The following is a 23,580-nucleotide window of genomic DNA, read 5'->3' on the forward strand; positions in this document are numbered from 1 at the left end:
CCTATACCATTTCGGACAAATGGCTGTCCAGTTTCTTCTTAAAAACTTCCAGTGTTGGCGCATTCACCGCTTCTGGAGGCAGGTTGTTCCACTGGTTAATTGTTCTAACTGTCAGGAAGTTTCTCCTTAGTTCTAGGTTGCTTCTCTCTTTGGTTAGTTTCCACCCATTGCTTCTTGTCCTGCCTTCAGGCGCTTTGGAAAATAGCTTGACTCCCTCTTCTTTGTGGCAGTTTGACTTCCTATCTATAGTAGCCAAACAGTTTTTATAATTTCATGTGCAGCTAATGTTTTACATTGTTTAGAAAAAGCAGATTGTCTTGTAAATAAGTTCATCTTGTGTGTTGTTTATGCACTGATCCAAAGAGAAGAGAATGTTTAAATCATTTTTGCTAGCCTGTTTTCTGCTTATACTCTGATTCTTCCTGATGGTCGTCTTTTTTTAAAAAAATAAAAATCCCTGAGCAGCTTTAAAATAGCCACTTTTCATTTTTACTGTGACTTGTCTTCCAGTCAGCTGCCATAACATAATACTAAGAACTCCCACCCCACTTTTTAATAAACTTTTCACTCTTCAGAAGAATATAGGATTTAAAACCTGGTAAGGAATAATAAAACCATTTAGTCTACTATAACTTCAAAATTGCTGTGCTGTGGGATAATTGCCAAACATTTCTTTTCTTTATGTAATTCTTTATTCAAGTTTGTATCCTGATGATCTTAAATTCCCATGTTTGGTTGTACTAATAATCAAACAGTTCCATCTTTATCCAATCCAGTAATATCTATACTATAAACTATATTCCGTAGCAAAGTATAAAATATAATAAAATTTATACATCCTAAAATACATTGAAACTTTCTAACAGAAATATTTAATTCACCTCTCTACAGCTCAAAAAGCCCAAACCATTTCCCAATAGTTGTGATGTCAGATAACACTTTCATACCATTCCATGGAAAAACCAACACTATTTTTATTTTTTAATTTATTTTTGTGTCCTATATATTCTGATATTTCTCCAGAAAAAAGTGGAATGTAGTTTTCTTCTGCCAATATTTATCTTCACAATAACTTATGCAATGGCTTATCAATGGCTTAGATACTAAATTCATCTACTGGATTTCACAGCTGAGTGACATTTGAACCATGTTCTTCCCATTCTTAACCAACTACAGAAAACTTATAAATATTGTAGTTATAAACATATATTGAAAACACACATATATATTATTATTATTATTATTATTATTATTATTATTATTATTATTATTTTGTATAGATTTTATTAGTTTTTATAAGGTTAGGAATAAAGTGGGGTTGGGGTCGGGATTGGGGTTGGGATTTGGGATTAGGGTTAGGGTTGGGGTTGGAGGTTTTCCAAATAACATTCTCAATATTTAGCAAACAGCATAATGTCTGCTGGGTTCATGTGTTTAACAAACAATAATATATAATAGTTAATTATCATAAACAATATGTTAATTAATCACTCAATATCCTTCTTCTTCCTAATATATATTTAAAATTACATATCACATTCCTTTGTCTCTAACTCGTTTTTCTAGCCATTGATAGAAATTATCCCATGTTCTAAAGTACACTAAGTCTTCTTTCTCTTTTATCTTTAAAGTCAATCTATCCATTTCTGCACACTCTAAGATTTTCTTAATTAGTACTTCTTCAGCTGGTAAGTTTTCATTTTTCCAATGTTGGGCAAATACAATTCTTGCTGCCGTTAGTACATGTAGTATCAAATATCTGCAATCTTTCTCATAATTTGCTTCTATTATTCCTAACAAAAATAATTCTGGCTTAAAATCGATTTGTTTTTTAGTCATTTTCTCCAACCATAAATGTATTTTAACCCAAAATCTTTTTGCTTTAGGGCATGTCCACCAGATATGATAATAAGTACCTGGTCTTTGTTTGCATTTCCAACAGTTGTTTGAAGTATTTTTAAATATTTTTGCTAATCTCACTGGTGTCATATGCCATCTGTAAAACATTTTATATAAGTTTTCTTTATATGCCACTGCTTTAGTTAATTTAATATTTAATATTTCTTTCCCATAACTTTTGCCTATCTTTAATTCTATATTATATCCAAAGTTCTTTGCCCATGTTATCATTGTTTCTTTTACTTGTTCTTCTTCCATCTTTAAGTTTAACAGAAATCAATAGAGTTTCTTAATCAACTTTCCATCTGTTTTTAGCAGTATCTGATCAAATTCTGTCTGATCTTTATAAAATCCCATTGTTTTAACATCTTTTTCATATGTCGTTTGAATTTGCAGATATGGCCATCATGCTAGATCAATATCTTGTTCTTGTAAATCTTGTCTGTCTTTCAATTTTCCTTCATTGTCCAAAATATCTTTATAAGTCACAACTTTATTGTAGTTAATTAAATTTAGGTAAGCAAAAGCTTCCATTGTTGAAAGCCATTCAGGTATCTTAATATAAATTCTTTCTTTTATTTTTTTTTCCCATTCTGAAAGAAGTGCATTCCTTATAAAATGGTTTTGAAAGTATCTACGGTATGTATTTTATTCTTCCCATACCACAGAAAGGCATGCCAACCAATTTGTAGGTCATGCCCTCTAGGTACAATAGTCTTTTATCTCTAAGCATTATCCATTCTTTAAGCCATGTTAAAATAGTTGCTTGGTAGTATAATCTCCAGTCCGGCAGTCCAAATCCTCCACTTTCTTTCACTTCTTGTAGCATTTTCACTTTAATTCTAGCTTTTTTTCCTTGCCAGATAAATTTCAATATTATTGTATTCAGTTCATCAAAAAAGGCTTTTCCCAGCCTTACAGGAATTGTTTGAAATAAAAAGAGTATTTTTGGTAAGATATTCATTTTCACTGTTGCTATTCTCCCCAACATTAAAAGTTGGAAGTTTTTCCACTTTTCCAAATCCAATTTTATTTGTTTAGCAGTCTTACATAGTTATCTTCTTTTATTGTTACACATCTTGCTATTAGATAAATTCCCAAATATTTAACATTTTTAACTATTTGAAGATTTGTTTTTTGTTAGTTGTTTTTTTTTTGTTTTTCTGTTACATTCTTTGTTAGGACTTTAGTCTTTTCTCTGTTTATTGTCAACCCTGCCATTTCTCCAATTTTTTCTATTTTCTCCAGAAGTTTGGTGCTTGTTTCCAATGGATCTTCCAATATAAAAACAAAATCATCTACAAATGTTTGTAGTTTATATTTTTCATCTTTTATCTCCAGTCCTTTAATTTCTATATCTTGTCTAATGTTTTTATTCAGTACTTCCAATGTTAGTATAAATAGTAATGGAAATAGTGGGCATCCCTATATTGTGCCCTTTTTAATATTGAAGTTTTGTGTAAGATCTCCATTTACAATTATTTTGGCTGTTTGTTTACAATAAATTGTTTTGATTACATTTATAAGTTTTTTTCCAAAATCCATTTCTACAAATTGCTGAAACATAAATTGCCAGTTTACATTGTCAAACGCTTTCTGTACATCAAGGAATATTAAAGCTATCTGTTTCCCTGAATGAATTTCATAGTACTCTAACACATCAAGAATCATTCTTAAATTATTTTTTATCTGTCTTTTAGGTAGGAAACCATTTTGGTCTGTATGTATAAATTTGATCAAAAATTTCTTTAGTCTTTCTGCCATTATTGAGGTGAAGATTTTGTAGTCTACATTTAATAGCAATATTGGTCTATAATTTTTATTTGCGTTAAATCAGAGTCTTCTTTGGGTATTAAAGTAATATTAGCTTCAGTCCATGTAGTTGGTATTTTAGCCTCCAGGAGAATTTCATTATACAGTTCTTTCAGGATCGGACTTAATACATCTTATAGTGATTTATAATCAGTGATTTGTAATCCATCTGGGCCAGGAGTCTTATCCTTTTTTTGCCTTTTTATAGCCTCTATCATCTCTATCGTTGATATTTTTCCACTTAATATGTTTCAAATATTGTCTGGAATTTTTGGTAAGCTTGCTTTTTTTAAGTACTGCTGTATTTTTTTCTTTTGGAATTTCCTCTGCCTTATAAAGTATCTCATAATAATCTTTAATAATTTTTTTAATTGTATCATTTTGAAACTGTAATTCACCTTTTGGATCTTGCAGCTTGTTTATCATTTTTTTCTCTTTTTCTTTTTTTAGTCTCTATGCTAACCATCTTCCCAGCTTGTTGGCATTTTCAAAGAAGTTCTGTTTAGCCCTTTTAATCTGTTGAGTCATTATTTCCATCTCGGCTAAATTTAGTTTATGTTTTATTATCTCCATTTGTTTCTTAAGTATTTTCTTTTGTGGATATATTTGTAATTCTGATTCTAACTTTCTGAATTCTTCCTTCAACTTTAACTGTTGTTGTTTCTTTTCTTTATTCTTTTTAGCGATATAAGTTATAGCCAACCCTCTGAAATATGCTTTAGCCGTATCCCACACATTTTGAAGAGATGTTTCTTCTTTCTTGTTTATTTTGAAGAAAAAATCCATTTCCTTTATCTCTAGTTGTAAAAATTCTTTTTCTTTCAATATAGATTTATTCAAGGACCATCTTAATTTTTTCTTAGTTCCTCTCCAAGTCATTTTTATTGGGTTATGATCTGCCCAAACATTAGTTTCTATCTCAATTTCTTGTATCATATCATATCAATTCTAGACCATGATTTATGTCTATTTGAGTAAAATGTGTATTGTAATTTCTTTGGATTTTTTTATCTCCATATATCTTGGATACAGAGTTCTTCTGTCATTTTAAAAAATGTTTTAGGTAATATATTTCCTCCTTTCCTCCCTTGTTTAGCACTTTTATAGTCCAAAGTTCCATCTGTTATTGCATTAAAGTCTCCCATTATACAAAGATTTTAATAGTTTAAATCTAATATTTTTATATAGTTTTTGGTAAAATTGTTCTTGTTTATCATTTGGTGCATATATTGCTACCATCAGTATCTGTTTTTGATCCATCATTATTTCCACCATTAATATTCTCCCCTCTTCATCTGCGTAGATTTCTTTGGGGTTCATTGTTTCTTTAATGTATAAAGCTATTCCTCTTTTCTTTTGAAGTGCTAATGCAAAGTGAAGTTTATCAATTTTCAGTTGTAACAACTTATAATGTTGTCTCTTAATGTGTGTTTCTTGAAGACAAATTATATCCATTTTTTATTTTTGTAATCATGTAAAGATTTTTCTCCTTTTTGAAGGAGAATTTAGTCCATTTATATTCATTGACAAAATCCCACTCTCCTCCATTTCTTTCAATTATGTCTAGGTCTTAATCTTCTAGTCTATCTTAGCTGTCTCTGATCTCTTGGTCTTGCTCCTTCTTCTGTATATGTGTTTGACTTACTTGGTGAATTACAACGTATGATTTAAAGATAAAGATGAGCACTCCTAACTTATCTAAAGTTGGAAAAAAACGATCTTCTGCTCCCTCTTCGGCTTCTGTAAGTCCAGTCTATCAGAGATCAATTGATACAATGCTTCAACAAGAAAAGTCTAATACCTTCCAAAAGGACACTCAGGTGACCGTACAAGCAATTCAAGAGGCAATCACTACTCACATGGTAATCACATCAAGAAGCCATAAGGAGTTGAAAAGTGATTTTGATAAAATGAATAAAAAAATTAACAATATGGATTCTCAATTTGAAAATTTTAAACAGATGATCACAGATAATCAACAAAGAATTCAAAAAAATAGAAGATAAATCAACTGAGGTTGACCAGAAACTAGAAGTTTTAAAAGATGGAAATCAGAAGTTGATCCAAATAAATGAAGAACTAGAAGACTCGATAGCTGGGATGGAGATGGAAAGAGCCTCATATTTTTTAAGATTTCAAAATATAATGGAAGATAAGGAAGAGGATATCCTAGGCTTGATAACCAAATTATTGACAGACACATTAGGAACTGGGAAACAACAAATGGAAGGATAATTAGACCAGATCTATTGAGTCAACTCAAACTATGCTAGAAGAAATTAAGTCCCCAGGGAAGTACATGTTATATTTCTTAAAAGATCTACAAGAGATGAGATTTTGAGAAGAGTAAGAGACGAACCTTTGAAATATAAAGAAAAAGAAATTGTAGTCCTCAAAACAAATTCCTAGGAGAATAAGAGAATCCTGAAGAGAATACCAGTTTCTAACTAGGAAATTAACTGAAAAAGGAGTGAATTTCAGATGGCTGATTCCAGAAGGGATTTTAATTTACTGGAATGCGAAAAGATATAGACTGGACATGACACTTAAAGCAATGGAATTCTTCGACAACCATAGAGCATTTTTGGAAAGAGGTGACACTGAATCCAGTACAAAGAGAGAAACAAAGAAACAGGAAGAAATGGCAGTAGAAAGAACAGTCAAACCAAGAGAGGAGGAAGAAATTAAAAACACATGTATATATTATTGTACCAGCAATCCATGCATGTCCATGAGCTCCTAAAGTTGTATTATCAGCTTTTTAAGCCCAAAGGCACCAAAGCCCCAAGGAAGGTCTTATACAATTAATAGGGCACAATGGCTCATGTAGTTAGGGTGCTGGTTGACAATTTCAAGCCCATGTTCAAAGCCCAAGTGCTGCTGTGATGGAGTAAGCTCCCATCATTGCTCCAACTCCTGCCGACCTAGCAGTTCAAAGGCCTGCAAAATGCAAGTAGATAAACAGGAACCAGTTTGGTGGGCTCATTAACAGGGACATGAAAGGAGCCCACAACTGGGCATCCCCCAGAGCAACAGTAATGTCATCCGCTAATCTTTTCACCATGGACACACTTTGGTGCTTCCAACATGGAAGTATAGCATAATAAGGTACAGTATTCCTATTTTCTAGGAAAAGCCAACAATAATATTAACATGAAGATTTATCACTAATCCTGGTTCTGTAGTTCTTTTCTGATGTTTCTTGAAGCTGAATATTTTATATTTCATTAGTACAGGCTAAATATGCTTAAATACAGATTTGGACAAAAAAATACCTGTTAACATCAGCAGATTTTAAATGTATTAAACTGTCTGTGATTTCATCAAAATCTTCCACCCTGAAAGAACCATATGACAAGTAGCAATAGATGTTTTGTGTGTTGGATATAAGGAAAAGATGTCATTTCTAATTTCTAAGAATCTTCTTCACTATTTTTCTTTAAATGAACTTTGTATTTTGAGAACTATGTTCTTTCTTCTGCACCAAAATATATAAGCAAATTAAAGTTTAATGTTGCAGGGCATTATCCCAAACATTAAAATTAATTATTCAAATTCAATCTGTAATCTAATTTTACAGACAGATGCCTAAGCATTGCACTTTGACCATCAAAGCAGTGTGATTTTTTTTTAAATGAAACTCTTGAAGTGAGTCTGCACTGAGTAATTTAATATGTATTTTATGTGATGTATTGCATATTGTGCAACAAATTAAAGAAAGAAAACATGACAAATAATACGTTGCCTAGACTTCACTTGTAAAATTTGTTGTTTTAGTATAACAGCATACTGTATTATATTAATCAGCACAAAGAAAAGGTAGAAATTGTTGCCTTTCATCTCTACTATTTGTATATCAATTATTTTATAGCTTAAAATTTAATGCCACATAGCCTCAGAATTTTGTAGAAGCACTTGTGAGATTTTACAGTTCACATTAACTATTCCTATTAAACTCATTTAAATGTTTTTAACAGCGTGGTTAGTATTGTAAATAAAAAATAAGCTCTTGAAACCATTCATATGATGTACGGTAAGTAACATGAACTGGGATGTAGCGAAAACTACTGGCATATGCAGAACAAAAGTAATTGTTGCCTTTGTTGGTTTTTTAAAAAATGATTTAATGATTTAATGTATTCCTTTTTTTTTCATCTTCAATATCTCAACAAGATACCACTAACAGTAAGCCATATGTGTGTGTACATATATGCAGTGAGGCTTTGCAACAGAAGAGGACATTTTATTGCAGTTATAAAAACGCAGATGGATCATGCATGTTATCTCTTGAACTTCAATACTTGAGTAGAATGAGATAATATTGTACATCACCCAGGGTTGTCCATGAGTGAAATGGGCAGTCTATAACAATGAATAAAATTAATTAATTAATCCAATATAAGCCATTGATTTTTCCATACCTAGGCCAACCTGGACCATTGCTTGGGCAAGAGACCAATTCTGACTACCTTTTTAGTTCAGTCTTTCCCAGCAGTAACAATGTCTGTTTTGTACACTTCAATTTCTAAAATTCTCAGCAATGTCTGCACTAGCTGCATAATTCTGGGAGTTAAACATTCACATATCTGAAGAATATGCAAATTGGCATGGGCTATTTTAGTTTGCTTCTTTTCTTCTGAGTTCTATTTATGTAATTGCCTGTATATCCTGCTCCAGTCTAGGAGCCTGCAGTAATCTGTGGTCGATTTTCCTTTGAAATACATATTATAGAAATGGGTACAGGCTTATTTGCATTTCCTCTGATTCTTATGAAATTTGTAAGTGGCCTTGAATATTTGTAGCTAAGCAGTCTTCAAGAAAAGGTGCACATTTTCCTTTTCCACTGCCTTTCCTGTCTTATGTTTTCTATCATCAATCACCTCTATCCTCTTTTTCCAAAAGAATAATGTTTTTCCTTGTAAAGGGGGGGAGGGGGCACTGACATGCACACTGGGGCAGCAGTAGATATTGCTTATGTATTCATGTTGAACATTCCAAAGAATCCCTTCAATTTTTTCAAGTGTATCACTTGAGTACTCAAGCAGCTGAATTGATTTGGGGGCAAGCTGTTTGAATAACTGATCAAGCATTCCTGCTGCTGTGCCATATTATGCAGCTCTGCTTCTGAAGTTCAAAAACAAAGAGAAGAGATGTAAGAAGCAGAGAGCAATAAAGTGAATAAAATTTCAATAAAAAATCAAGGACAATAAAAATTAAAAAGTGCCAGTGAAATATTTAAAAAAAAACAGTTATGTTGGCAGAATTTTCAACTCTTCTAATATGGATAAAGGTTATTTCTAGTGAGACAAATATTAAGTCAGACAAATATTAAATGACTTCTCTCATTTAGATTGAGTTTGTCTTGAATCCAAAAGTGGGTTTATTTTCAACAAAAACCTGGAGTGCAGAATAACAGTATGTTTGCTTAAAATATTTTTGGTATCTAAGTACAGATCAGCAGTCATAGGTGCTTTAAAATCCCCTCTAGTGCTGGTGACTGAAAAATATTAAGCCTTTAATAGCTATGTATAAAAAGATGTTAGAATATACTACACATGATATTAAAGAGCATAGGCAGAAATGGAATGAGGAATTGGAATGTTCAGTATATGAACATCAATAGCAGATCATTTTGACATCTTGTGACATTTATGTATTGTATATTATAGTTTAAAATTATGCTCAATTCAACAAAATATTACATTGGATAGGTTTTGATAACAATGGCCATTCAGTGGAAGAGATGGCCATTCAGTGGTTAAGTAAAACACTGAATAATTTTTAAGATATGTTGGTGTAATAAAACATGTTTCAGAGTATAAAGCTGGATGCATTATATTTATAACATTTGGCAAAATAATAATGATATACAGAATTTCATAGAGAAGCTTTATTCTAATGAAGCTTTGATAAAAGCATACCTTCAAGGTATGGTACACGGACTCTGTTATCAGAACAGAGCAGTCAGACCATCACATGAGTGTGGGTGTCAAAAAGGGTCAAGATGAGAGTCAAAAAAGCCCACATGGTGGTCATGACCATCCCAACAGCCCCGTGTGTTGTTTCTTAAGTGTAAATACAGTTTGGATATCCTAGCAATTGTATTGTACTCAGTTAACATTCTCATCCTTCCATCTTTGTACAGCTATTTCTTTGTATGGTCCACAGCTTTCCATATTGTACCTGACTGAACTAACTAATAGCAATCTATTTTACTTCTTGAAAAGGGCTAATCACTGTCTTTGTTAAAGCATTATGTATGATAATATATATGGAACCATGTGTCTGTGTTTCTTCTAGTGATGCTTATTAATTTAGTAATCACTAAATACATTGAATGAAATGTTTCCTATTCAGGAATATATGTATCTAGAACAACTTACAGTTTGGATGCCATTGAACTAATGTGAGTGCATGCCTTGTTTTTTTTCTCGTTATTAACTGCTCTTTTTGTAGCCAGTAAATAATTTTATGTTACTGGTAAAGACGTTCCACTTGGACTTAAAGCTAATTAATTAATTAATTAATATGCCTCCTATTTCACTAGTGAAATGATTCTGGGAGGCTTACAAAATTATAAAAAGATAAATATAAAAACAATAAAAATGATAAATATTAAATAGAAACTAAAAACCAAGAGATGGACTACCTAGAGATGGGAACTTCTCTTTACCCTATCAGCCCCCTCCAATATAGAGCATTCCCACTTGGGTCCCAAGCCAGCCAACAGAACCAGGTTCTAAGGCCCTTCTGAAAGACCAAGAGGCTACAGGCAGATTTCACCTCTGGCACCAAAATATACAGTATTTGCAGCGTTGACACCAGCAGGCAGTGGTCATAGCAGAAAGAGCTCTTCTCCTAGGCTCAGCCAGTCAAAATTTCTTGACTGATGGGGTCTGTAGCAAACCCCTTCTGCTGGACGAGTGGGCGTGGCCAATCCATATACCCTATAAATCTATATAAAGATCTAATAGCAGACTCAAAGACCGTCTTGCACAAAAAAGAAAGTTACTTGACTGTTATTGGCTTTGGAGTTTGGCAACTATGTTGCTTGTTAAAGCTATTGGTGTTTTCGCTCTATAAAGTATGGGCCATATTTGCCTTCATGTCTTTGAGTCATTTGTTGCTAATTACTATTTATCACTGTACAAAGCAAGCAATCTTCTATCTGCCGGCAACATAAGGTCCATTTAGAATTTATAGACTATAGTCTGGCATTCTGATCCTAAAACACATTAGGATGAAATAAGATCCACTGATTTCAAAACAACATATATCAATTGGAGCATCAATTCATATGGTAATTTTCTAGCCTTTTTTTCTCCTTGGTAACTTATGCTTTCATAATAAATAATTGGAATGCTCTAGGTTTAGACAGAGATACAAATATTATTCAAGGCCAAATTATATGTGATGGGACAACAACTCTCAGAATTTCCAGACAACATGATCCCTGGATATATTCAATTTTCACTGTTCTTTTTATTGCCAGCGATACAATCCAATCTACATCCCATTTCAAACAGATTGAGTACCATTTGATTCAATAATGCTTAAATCTGTCTTTGTTTATTGAAAAGTTCTAATGATTTCTATGACCCCTCCAGTCTTGTCCAATTATATATTTCTAACTTTGGGTTTACTTGTATCAATATCAATCTACTTTTCTTAGAAGCAAATAGGATACTCTGATCTGAGTAAACATACCTACAATCCTGCCACACAATATTTCACAATCAAATAATATCCAAGGTTACATTTATTTTGAATCAGAATATAAAAGACAAAAGCAGCTTTCTTCACAGGTTTGAAGAAAACATTCCAAAGTAAGGTATGGCACAACTTAACATACAAACATGAGCTATGTAAAATCCAAGTTCCAATTATTGGATTGTTTTTGGATAAGCTTTTTCATCTTTTTCATTAAAAATTAAAATAGACTGAATTTCACCATAAGACTAGAACAAAACAAAGGTTGGAAGACACTGTTTCAACATGAGTTAGGGGCAAGCCCTAGCTTAAATTGTCTTTTCAATGAATGAAGGGATTTGCCAATATAAATTATTCTACAACCACTGCCAGTATCTCCTGAAGTTCTTGCATGGAATATAATTAAATTATATGTGTAAATGGCTAGCACAAATGAAATTGCTACACAACCATCTGGTTTGCATTTGATAAATAGAATTTAACTACTTTACATATGATAAATAGAAGTTTTTAAGGATTATTTATTTATTAAATTTATATGCTGCCCATCTCCCCAACAAGGCAACTCATATAAACAAAATATATGTTTACCTTTGGAGACAATATTTATATTAAAGTGGTTAAAAGTTAAAAGACAAAAACTATCTTTTGAAACAACCTTTTGGAAATTGGTGTTAGCAGAAATTGGTCAATACGGTAAAATAAATCAAAATAATCTAGTTCAAATATGACTTAGACATAATGTTCTTGTTATCAGTTTCACCCTGTATAATCTGATTATGTACTCCCATGATAAAGGCAACCCACTGTGCACATTGTGCACCGCACAAGGTTACTGCATGAGGGAGGCACCATTAGCAGGTTTTAAAAAAGTTTTTAATAGCACACAAACATGCATGTACATGCCTAGAATATATTAAAAACTTTTTATTGGTGTGCAAGTACATATTATCATATATAGAATCTATTTTAAAAATATTTTGGCACAAGAGACCATATATGCCAGCAGTATCCTGCCCATGGTAATCCTACAGAAAACCTATGTTTTAAAGAATGTAAAGAACTAGGAAAGGGCTAACAACTGTCTCTGTTGAACAAGTTTTTTTGAAATTTCAAGAATAATAGATAAGCCACAGTCTCAGTAGAGTTCTACATATAGTTACTAGAATATAGTCAGTCCATTGCAGTTCTCTCACAGGAAGAGTAGAGAATGGGAAAATTATAATGAATTCCAATTTGTCCCTGTTGGAGAAAAATGATTGCTGCTTATAAAGTGTGTCATTTTATGGAGCTTCTCTGGAGATGATATGATAGAATTTCCTGTAATAGCATTTACTGATCTGTGACTCATGAATAGAGTTAATCACTCTATGGTAAGGCCAACACATCCCTATATGTGTCGTTATTTGTTCATGTGGCAGTTTCAAATTGTACTTAGTTCCAAATCTTTCAAGAATCTTGGAAAAAACAGAAATTCAAGGTTATCTAGTTTGCAGGTTAATAATCCTAAATTTGGAAGTGACAGCCAAAATAATCTAATCTAGTGTTCTCAACTTTGGCAGCTTTAAGATACGTGAACTTCAAGTAATTCCCCAGACACCATGCTGGGTTTGAAATGCATAGATTTTAAAGTTATCAAGGCTGAGAAACACTGATCTAATTTAACCCATGCCAGTGTAAGTAACCAAGAGTGGAGACAGAAACGAATACCTAGAGGGATGTCATTGCTGTCTATCCTAGCATCTGTTACCCTTATCCACTTTACAATAGATGATTTCTGCCTCTGACAAAGACCTGAGTTTCCACAGTGCATTGTATCAGGAGCTTCTTTTTTATGTTTAATTGATATATTGTTAGCCTTGTCCTGAAATATAGAGAAAAACATATACTGCAAGTAAGGAGATGTTTTCCTAAAAACTAGTTATTTGGTAATTGTAATATATGTTATGAAGTCTTAATATAAACAAATGATATTTTAATCTTAAACAAGGCAGCAATTCTACTATATAATATATAGTTCCCTAGAGCCTAAGGGATGAATTCTGCTAACAGATTGGCTATCAAAGAGAACACAACTAGCTTAGAGACAGCACTTCATTAAATATTGAATATAGTCCAGGTAAACAATAATATACTTCAAAATGAATCATAGCCTATGCAGTTATGAAAAGTTGGAATAGATTTATAATAAAATATAAAAGTGCTGTAATTTACTAGTTTTCATTCCAACAATTTTCATTCCAACACACAAACATAATTTTCTCCCCAAGGGACTTTATATGGAGTTTATTTTGTTTTCTATCAAAAATCATTCAAGTTAAACCCTTACTTCAATAACTTATTACTTAAATAAGATTCTTTCTAAATAATTTAAGATAAAAGGATCTCTAAACTCTGCTGGATCTGGCCAAGAATGTATCCAGTCCAGTAACCTTCTCCTACTTCCTAAGTCTCTCCCCTAAGAAGAGTTTCACTACCTCCTTCTCCTGTATATTTTATTTTAATTTTCCAGTTTTCTACCAGGAGAGCAACATACAATGTTATTTCCAGTTAATGAACCTACCAGTGATAGCTAGATCTCCTTAATTCTGCTGTAAACTAGATTTTATGACTTAGAAATCAGTCTCCCCTTCCCATTTATTTATTATTATTTTTGTCGTAGAGCTCTTAAAAGCTTTGACCAACCCTCCTTTCATCATTCCTTCCTTTCTTTCTTTAAGACTTCTGAGTTGGTCTAATAAACCTATTTGCATCATAAAAGTATTGCTTTAATGTAGCAATATTTTCCAACCTAATGGCGTAGGGAAAACTTTTTGCTAATAATTTTAATAGCAATATAAGTGACATTAATGAAGCCATGACATTCAAAGTGCTTCTTGTTTAAATTCAGAACAAGGAGCTCTTAATTAATATTTAAGGGATTTTAAAAATTGAAAAGCTTTCAACATTCTAATAGCAGCTGCTTTAGCTTTTTAGAAGAACAAATCCCATGTGTTATCCAAAGCAAGTTGGGTAACTTTTCTCTGCTAAGGGCCATACCCTTTCAAGGTTAATGACATGAGTGTCACATGCCAAGAGCAGAAATCTGGAAGGAAATGGAAGATTGTGTGCCTGTCTTATGACAGCTCTTCCTTTTGCTCTCTAGTTTTCTCCTCTTCCTTCTCCTTTGTTCTTTTGAGTACTCTATCTGTCTTAAGCAGAGGAGGATATATATGTTAAATTAGAGTAAGGTGTGTTTATGACTCTGAATCATACTTTATAAAAGAGAATATGCAGTTGAGTGTGTACTAGGAGGGAATAAGCTTGATTATTTTTTTTAATATCATTGATGTTATATCACCAAATTCAACAATGTAATATTGATCTTTGTTATATATCTGATCATAGTTCAATTACTATGAATTATGTGTTTCAGAAACAGGCTAAGATCTTGAGAAATTGGTATTTTAATGTCTCCCTATTGAATGATAAAGAATATGATACAACAAATGCAGGTAGAGACCTCTCAATCTTTTGTTTGCATTCAGAAACATCGAATGGTGAAATCTTTGAGTGGGAATGATATAAAGCACATGTTCAATGTAAAATTAACGCTTACTCAACATATAAAATAAGACTAAAAATAAAAGAGAAAAACCTTGAAAGATAAACAGAAACATTTATGGGCATAAATGGTTATATGCCCATCTACAAGTTTGTACAGAAAAATACAGAAAAAAAGTATATGAATTAACTACTATAATATCTCAGCAGACAGATTTCATGCTAACATACACAACAGAGATACTTTTAAAATGGCAAAAGTCCTGGTAAGACCTTGGCTAATAATTGTAAATAGGACAATGATTCCAATTATTAAAAATGAAGGAGATAAAATGTATAAAACGTCAATGGATATAAACTGTCAACTTTTAAAATTGTATTCAGAAGTATTTAGTAAACCAGAAAATGTATCAAATGAAGATATAGAGCCCTTTTTAAATAAAATTAATCTACTGCTTTTAGATAAAATACAAAAATAACTTTTATTTACTTCACTATCTGAGGCAAAGATTAAGCAAATAATTTTTAAAACAGCAAGTGGTAAAACATCAAGTTTAGATGGGCTCCCTATTGAGTTCTATAAAACTTTTATAGATCTTTTGGTGCAAAAACTTTGCCACCTGTAAAAAGAGATATTTGATAAGGGAATTTTATCACCAATGAGACCTATATTAAAGTTATACTAAAAGCAAGTAAAGATCACACCCAATGTGCTTATTATCATCCAATCTCATTTATTAATATTGATGCAGAGATTTTAACAGCAGTATTAGCAATGGATTACAGCAAATGATAACATTTGTTATTAACAATGGTCCAGCAGGACTAATAAAAAGTAGGCAAGCAGCAGATAATATTAGATTAGTTGTAAACTTAAAGGACTAGAATAAGTATGAAGTTAAATTTGTAATTTTCTCATTAGATGTTGAAACACCATTTAACAAAATACACAAAGAATACATGCTTGCTGCACTAAATAAATTTGGATTTCTTTTGGACACTATCACTATTGAGAAAATTGCACTGGTTGTCAGTTGCTTCCAGGTATAATTCAAAGAGTGGGCTGTCTTCTTTAAAGGTCTACATGGATTTCTGCGGAGCCACCTTTTCCCAGCAATTTCTGCTTATCCAGTAAGAACCCACCAAACTCATCTCTGAGGAGGTTTTATCATTGGGGACCACAAGAGTATACCGCTGCCATCACTACCCCTCTCTTTTTTAGCATAGCCCTCTAATTGAGTTCAGTTCAGCATCAATATTACTGTTAATCAGGAACTAAACTTTGCTTTTCAGGAAGACTTTGTAGTTTGATAGAGAGCTTCACATCGTGAAATAGGCATTGTTTATTACTAAGAATATTATTTATTAGCAAACACTGTTTAGAGACATTTACAATTAAGTGACCTGTAAGACTAAGTAAGGAAACACACATGAATTTTATTTGCTTATTTATAATAATTAGAAACTGGGCACCTATACTACATAAAATGACTACATTTAATTAAAACAAGCAACAATTAATTTGAAAATTGAAAATAATTATACTGCAGTTTAAATGAGAATATTTTATTTACAAAGGACTTAGACAGGAAGAGATAAAACCAGACTGTTTTCCTATCATTTAATGGTTTATAAACAGCACTAATTATTGTGAATTGCATATGTATGAAGTACAGTTATTTAAATTGATCAACCTCTCATTAAAACTGTAGGGAATATTAAGAAACTTATTAACTTGTTTTCTGATGTCCTGATAGAATTGGTAATGACCAGAATTGCTAGATTTGTACTCAGTAATGGGAAAATATCCTGCAGTTTTGCTTAACGTTCTCTTGACAAACAAATCTGTTAAGAATGTCAATCTGCTTTCAAACTGCAAACTTTCCCAGTACAAATTTTATGAGAGACAATTCTCTGCCACATGGATGGAGGCAATATCTTAACTCCTTTCTCTATTTGGGAGACAGACACTATTTTGTCTTTTTAAAATCAAGGCAGAACTGCTGGGCTGAGACTGAGAAAAGGGGGGAATAACAGAGACTAGGAATAGAATTTGGAATTTCTATTTTTAAAAAGTCCAAGTAAAATTTAAAAAAGGAACAGAAACTTCACATACTAATTCTGAAGAAATAAGTTGTGAGTTTAGAAATAAATTTACATTAAAAACTGAGAGAGATCTAGGAGTCCTACTGGATAATCAGTTATGAGCCAGCAATGTGCTAGAGCTATCAAAAAAGCCAATGCAGTCCTAGAGATAGCAACAGAGAGATAGCATCAACAGAGAGATAGCAACAAGATCACATAAAGTGATAGTACCACTTTATACTGCACCAGTGAGATCATACTTGGAATACTGCATCCAGTTCTGGTCACCACAATGCAAAAAAAAAAAAAAAAAAGATGCTAAGACTCTAGAAATGGTGCAGAGAAGCAACAAAGTTGATTAGGGGACAGGAGGCTAAAGCATATAATGAATGGTTATGGCAACTGAGTATGTCTAGTCTAATGAAAAGAAGAACTAGGGGTGATAATATAAAAGTTTTCCAATATTTGAGGGGCTGTCATAGAGAGGGTAGGGCAAGAAGTAATAAATGGAAGTTTATCAAAGAGAGATCCAACCTAGAATTAAGAAAAAATTTCCTATCAATTAATCAGTGGAATGGCTTGCCTCTAGAAGTTATGGATGCTCCATCACTGGAGGCTTTTAAGAAGAGATTGGACAGCCATTTGTCCAGAATGATATAGGGTCTCCTGCTTGAGCAAGGGGTTAGACCAGAACACTTCCAAGCTCCCTTCTAACTATATTATTCTGTATTTTGATATTTATTTCTCTGTGATAAACAAGTCTTCTGTGGGGTCCTTGGTGCTTTCTGAGCTTGTTTTTTTTTTCTTGTAGATGTTTCACTACCAAACTAGGTAACATCATCAATGCCAGAAGAAAGTGGGGTTTGCTTTGAGTTTCCCATCTTTTATTTCTTCACATAAACTCAGTATTGAATGAATATTTCAGGTTATGCACAAGTAAATAATTTTGTTTAGTAGTTATGATTTTAAATAATAAATGAAAATGCTATTGCAATTTATTTACAGCATGGTCTGCATCATATTTTATTCTGCTTGGAACACTTTTTTTAAATTTCTCAATAAAACTGGTGTTTTCCTTTGATTTTGAATAGTTCCATATCTTCCTTCTTCAAAGGGATTGTTGACATTTTGATATCTAAAATTAAAAGTGTTATTACAATTTTGTTTTCCTTTTCAAAATATAAATTTTGTTTTTTTATATCTTGTGCAATTTATCTACCTCCAAAAGAAACACTGAAACTACTAGTTGCATAGTCAGGAAATACTGCTATATTTCATTCTTTTCATTTTAATCATTAGAAAAACAGCATATGGTACAAGAGACCCATTTTTTTTTTTAATACACCAGGTTTAAAGGGATGCATCAGGTGAGGCACCCCCTGCAATATATATGGTAGCAGTCGGAACTACCAAGTTACAAATCAAAGCAGTAGGCTGGGCCAGAATGTGAAGACACAAAGGTCCTTGGGAAAAGGCGGTTTTAGATCACTAGCCTTCATGGCCAAAATCTTGCAATAATGTTAATATTTAAAATACTAATTCCTTTTGTAAGAATTAATTTCAAAAAGATTGTAAAAATGTTTATATAGAAAACAGCATGGCAAAAATGCAAACAACTATTAAAGGAAATGGATCAAAAATGCAACCTGAAGGATTTTTTTCCCCCATTTTGTATCCAGGAAATAGAAGTAATTGAATTTTTACCTGTTTTATATTAAAATTTTATCCATAAATAAATTTTTTTGTTAAGTATTTCCTCTTCACTATTTGTGTGAAGGGGGAAAATTGATTGGGGAAAGAAAAGGTATTCATTCCATTAACTGAAATTATTAACACATTTTGTTTACTTCTATCAGTCAGTTCTTTCATAATCTGATAAAGTAAGCAATACATTTTAAGTTTTTTTTTTAAAGGTTTGCGAACTCAAGTTATTCTAACCTATGTTTTATTTCGCTTTATAGATTGATCTTCTTGTCCCTACAAAAGTCACTGGCATTATTACTCAAGGAGCTAAAGATTTTGGTCACGTTCAGTTTGTGGGGTCCTATAAACTCGCCTATAGCAATGATGGAGAATACTGGACCATATATCAGGATGAAAAGCAAAAAAAAGATAAGGTAACAAGGTGGTTGATATTTGGAATATACAGCAAACATTGATGTAGCATTTTTCAAACCTGACATTCTCCAAGCTAGTAAGCTGCAGGTTAATGTATGCTGTGTGGTTTTATGGGATGTGCATGTTGAGGTTTCATGGTTAAAGGTCAATGCAAAATAAAAATTAATATAAATATATTAACATTTGCTCATATTTTAATATTAATATGTGTAAAGTGTCAAATTTAAATGAATAATAAAAACTGCTAAATGAAAAACCTTTACTACAATTTTCTTTTCAATGTGATAAAATAGTGGTCAGAACATAAAAATATATACTGAAGTAAATAATGTATATAATGGTTTGAAAAATATTTCTCAAACTATTCACACAACATCTGGAAGAATTCATATAATATGAAACAATTTGTATTTTATTTATTTTTTATTTACTTATTTAATTTATATAGCCAGCTATCTCATTCGCATGTGACTCTGGGTGGCATACCCAGTGAAATCACAAATTAAACAATCAACATAATTCAGTCATGAAGATTCATTAAAAGCAGTTTAAAAAAACCATTCACCTCCTAATGTAGTCCCAACATCTCAGGTCAGAAGTCACCAATATTTTTGAGCTAATGAATAGATGACTCACAAAATGGGTGTGATCCAAATGCCGCATGACAAACAAAAAATTATTTCATGCCTCTTCTCCTAGTTTCTCTATAGGTTTCCCTCCGAACCTTAGATTTTTGTTTAATAGTTTAGGACAGTGGTTCTCCCTTTTTAATGCCACGACCCCCAACCGGTTGTAAGTTGAGGACTAAACCGGTCGTAAGTCGAGGACTAAACCGGTCATAAGTTGAGGACTAAACTGGTCGTAAATCAAGGACTACCCAACCGGTCGTAAGTCAAGGACTTTCCCTGCCCGGGAACGCCGCGCATGCGTGGTTCCTCCCCCTGCCCCGGCCGAGGCATAGCTGGCAAAAGCAGCAGAGACGGAGCAGGCCGACCACCAGCTGGCCCAGCTCAAGGGAGGCAAGGCACCCGCTGGAAACGGGGAAAAAAATGGCAGACAGCCTTGCTTGGCGACCCCCGTGAAATGGTCAATCAACCCCAAATGGGTCACGACCCATAGGTTGAGAACCGCTGGTTTAGGAGCTTTGAACACTTTGTGATCTAGCGGACATAATTTCAATACAAGTGTCAGTAACTACTTGAGTTCTTATAACTTTTGGTGTTTATTTTCAGTTATATACTTTGCCTTCCATCAGCCTCTTTCTTCATTGTTTTCTCTTTTTTTAAGTATTAGGTTCTTCTTCATTGATTTTTGCCACATTTTGTTTCCAAAATATTGCATTTTATTTTTAGTTCTTGCAGTGAACACTCTTGTTTTATTTCATCTAGTACTGAATTATTTGTTCTTCTTGTAGTCCAAGGTATTTTCAACTGTTTTCTTTTCCAGCCTACTATTCACAGAAATCATTTTTTCTTTGTTTAGCCTTTCTGATGATCCAGCTTTCATAGCCATGTCTAATAACTAAGAAAACCATGGCATCGGCAATGCCTACTTTTCTTGTCAGTGTGATATATTTTCCTTTAATGTCCACAATATCTTTGCCCTTTTTGTAAACACCTGGACACATTCCAAATGACGTAATGAACTCTGATGACCTCTTCATTCTTCTGCTGAAAGATTGCTTACATGGTTGTGAGACCCAGAGGAATTTTTGTAAATAAAGGTAATGTAAGAAGCTGGTGCTTTGCTGTTTTCTGTACCAGTATATCTCAAAGAACATAACATTATTTTTAAAAAAATATAATTCAAAGAATCTGTTTTTTAAAAAAGCATTGACACTGTCCTACTCATTAAAAGCTGCTCAAGGTCAGGAAACAAGAAATCACAGCAGGGATGCCAGGGATGCTGCTGATTGTAGTAAATTAGAATAACAGAATTTTGAAAGCCTGGCCAGGTTTGTCTCTGTGTCTCCTTATGCTTTTGTTTTTTGTTTTGTTTTTTTGGAGTCTGGTCATACCTATGAGCACTTTCTCAGGAAAAAATGAATTTAAATGCATATAATAAAATACATAGATACATACTGAAATCAGTTATTATCCAATACAGTTATCAAAATATTTAAAAATAACAAGTACATAATATATGTGGTACTTTATTAATAACCAGACAATATTTTAGGATATAATAATTTTAGATATAATTACAATTCTATGATAATTTTAGAGATTTATTAAGTCAAAAACAACAGAGTCTAGAGGCGATCAATTATCTTGTCTACATATGTTATTGAATAAAAAGCTAAATTTCAATTAGAGGTTAGTGAAAATTAAGTTGTGATTTTTTCCCCCCATCCAAGTTCACAGATCTCTGTGAGCACCCAAAGCTCAGTGAAGTAGCCCTTAGTTGAGGGAGCCATTCATTCTTCAGAAAGAGTCAGTGAAAGGTAGGGATTAAGGAGGCATAGAGATAAAACACACATGTGAATACGTGTGTGCGATTTGTATGTGTTCATGTATGAACAGCTGTGTGTATATGTATGTACATGTGAGTGTGTGTGTGTGTGTGTATAGATATAGATGATAGATAGCTATAGCTATAGATCAGTGTTTCTCAACCTGGGCAACTTTAAGATGGATGGACTTCAACTCCCAGAATTCCCCAGCCAGCTTTGCTGGCTGGGGAATTCTGGGAGTTGAAGTCCATCCATCTTAAAGTTGCCCAGGTTGAGAAACACTGCTATAGATGATAGAGAGGGGGAGAGAGGGAGGGAGAGAGAGGGAGAGATAACTGATACTGTTATGGCTGAACTTCAGTTGCACACTTTCCAGTGGAAGCAATGTAAATATAAGTGTATGTAACACCTGCTGTTTCAAACTGCCAGGTTTTCATGTTTAAATTGTTACTCGGATCCCCAGAGAATACAGACCAATGAAACTACTAAAAGATACCGTTAGAATGTTGTTTTTCATGTTCATTTAAAGTGGTTTGAAAACAGAATACACATGAATGCTGTTTTTATACCTGCACTGAGTGGAAATCTCTGAAATCGTTGAAACTATCTTGGAGAAAAATATATTTTAGAAGAAAAAAACTGAGTTAAATGGTGATCTTGCTTTTCTCAACTAGAGGTCAGTAGATCACTGCAGTTTCAGGGCTTGAAAATGGTATCATACGAGGTAAACGAATCTTTTTAAAGATCTACTGCAATCTGTGATTTGAGAGGAAAATAATCATGGTACATCACATGAAATAAATTCTTATTATTGCAAATCTTTTCCCAGTGTTCTTGGGATGTAGCAAACAGAGAATGAATGTGCTGGAGGAGGAAAACTCAACACAATGTATTATGTACAGGGGATGTACAGTGGTGGGGTTTAGCCGGTTCACACCACTTCAGCAGAACCGGTAGCTAATTTACTTCTTACCTTTCTTTACACATGGGAAGTTTGACAAGTTTGTTATCCACAAGATTTATTTTTTATCCCTGTTCAGCAGTTCTAAAATAACCTGATTTGACTTGACCCCTTTCAGATACCACATATTGATATTTACAATCAAATTGAAACCAGGATTTGGAAATATAAGGCAATGATAAGAAAGTCAGAAATGCCTGCAATTTTATAACATGTTACTATAGCTGCACTGATATCTCTTTCACTTTTCCTTTAAAAATCTCAAAACATTGTTATGTGGGATTTTCAGGTAAACTTTAATACAAGTAATTTATAGTATGTAGTATGACTTTAAAACCCAAATGTACAGTACATGTACTATCATGTGCTTAAAAAAAATCGAAATATAGCAAGTATAGTTGCATTTGGCAAATATAGTAGCATTGCCCTGGCAGAGTATTGTCATGCAGAATTTCAGACAAATCTACAGCAATTTTAGTGCCAAATATTTGGATTTTTTTTAAGTGCATGATAGTACATGTACTGTATATTTTGGGTTTTAAATAAGTGTTATATTATTTAACTCTCCGCTCCCACCCTGACATATAGCTATGGGAAGTAATGTAAATGTTTGGACAAGATGCAGATCTGGCATATGAGATCATACCACATACTATAAATTACTTGTATTAAAAACTATCTTAAAATCTCATATAACATGTTTTGATATTTTTAAAGGAAAAGTGAAAGAGATATCAAGGGACTGGAAAAACTAAAGTTATACAAGGACAGATTGAAAGCCTTGGGTATTTTGGTCTTAAGAAAAGAAAACTAAAGTGATACATAAAAACACCCATTAAATACTCAGAAAAAAGACCAAAACATTTTTCTTCCCAGTATGCAGGATATAAATAATGGATATGACACAAAAGCAGACTTGGCAATAGTAAAACCAGTTAAGAAGAGATGTCATGAGTCCCCTTCATTAGACGTGTTCAGTGAAGATTGGACAGTCATCTGT

General features: G+C 32.8%; 1 protein-coding gene across 1 annotated transcript in view; it reads left to right on the forward strand.

The window, feature by feature from the left end:
* EDIL3 (EGF like repeats and discoidin domains 3) overlaps positions 1-23,580 on the forward strand; it is a gene marked incomplete at its 5' end in the record, with an annotated part of 93,548 nt that overhangs the window by 60,041 nt on the left and 9,927 nt on the right. The window contains one exon of the mRNA XM_015832557.1: positions 19,011-19,166. Coding sequence (XP_015688043.1) covers positions 19,011-19,166 — 156 coding nt within the window. The remainder of the gene's footprint in view (positions 1-19,010; positions 19,167-23,580) is intronic.

Source organism: Protobothrops mucrosquamatus, unplaced genomic scaffold (genome assembly GCF_001527695.2).
Source record: "Protobothrops mucrosquamatus isolate PMUCROS unplaced genomic scaffold, P.Mucros_1.0 scaffold6, whole genome shotgun sequence".
Lineage (NCBI taxonomy): Eukaryota > Metazoa > Chordata > Lepidosauria > Squamata > Viperidae > Protobothrops > Protobothrops mucrosquamatus.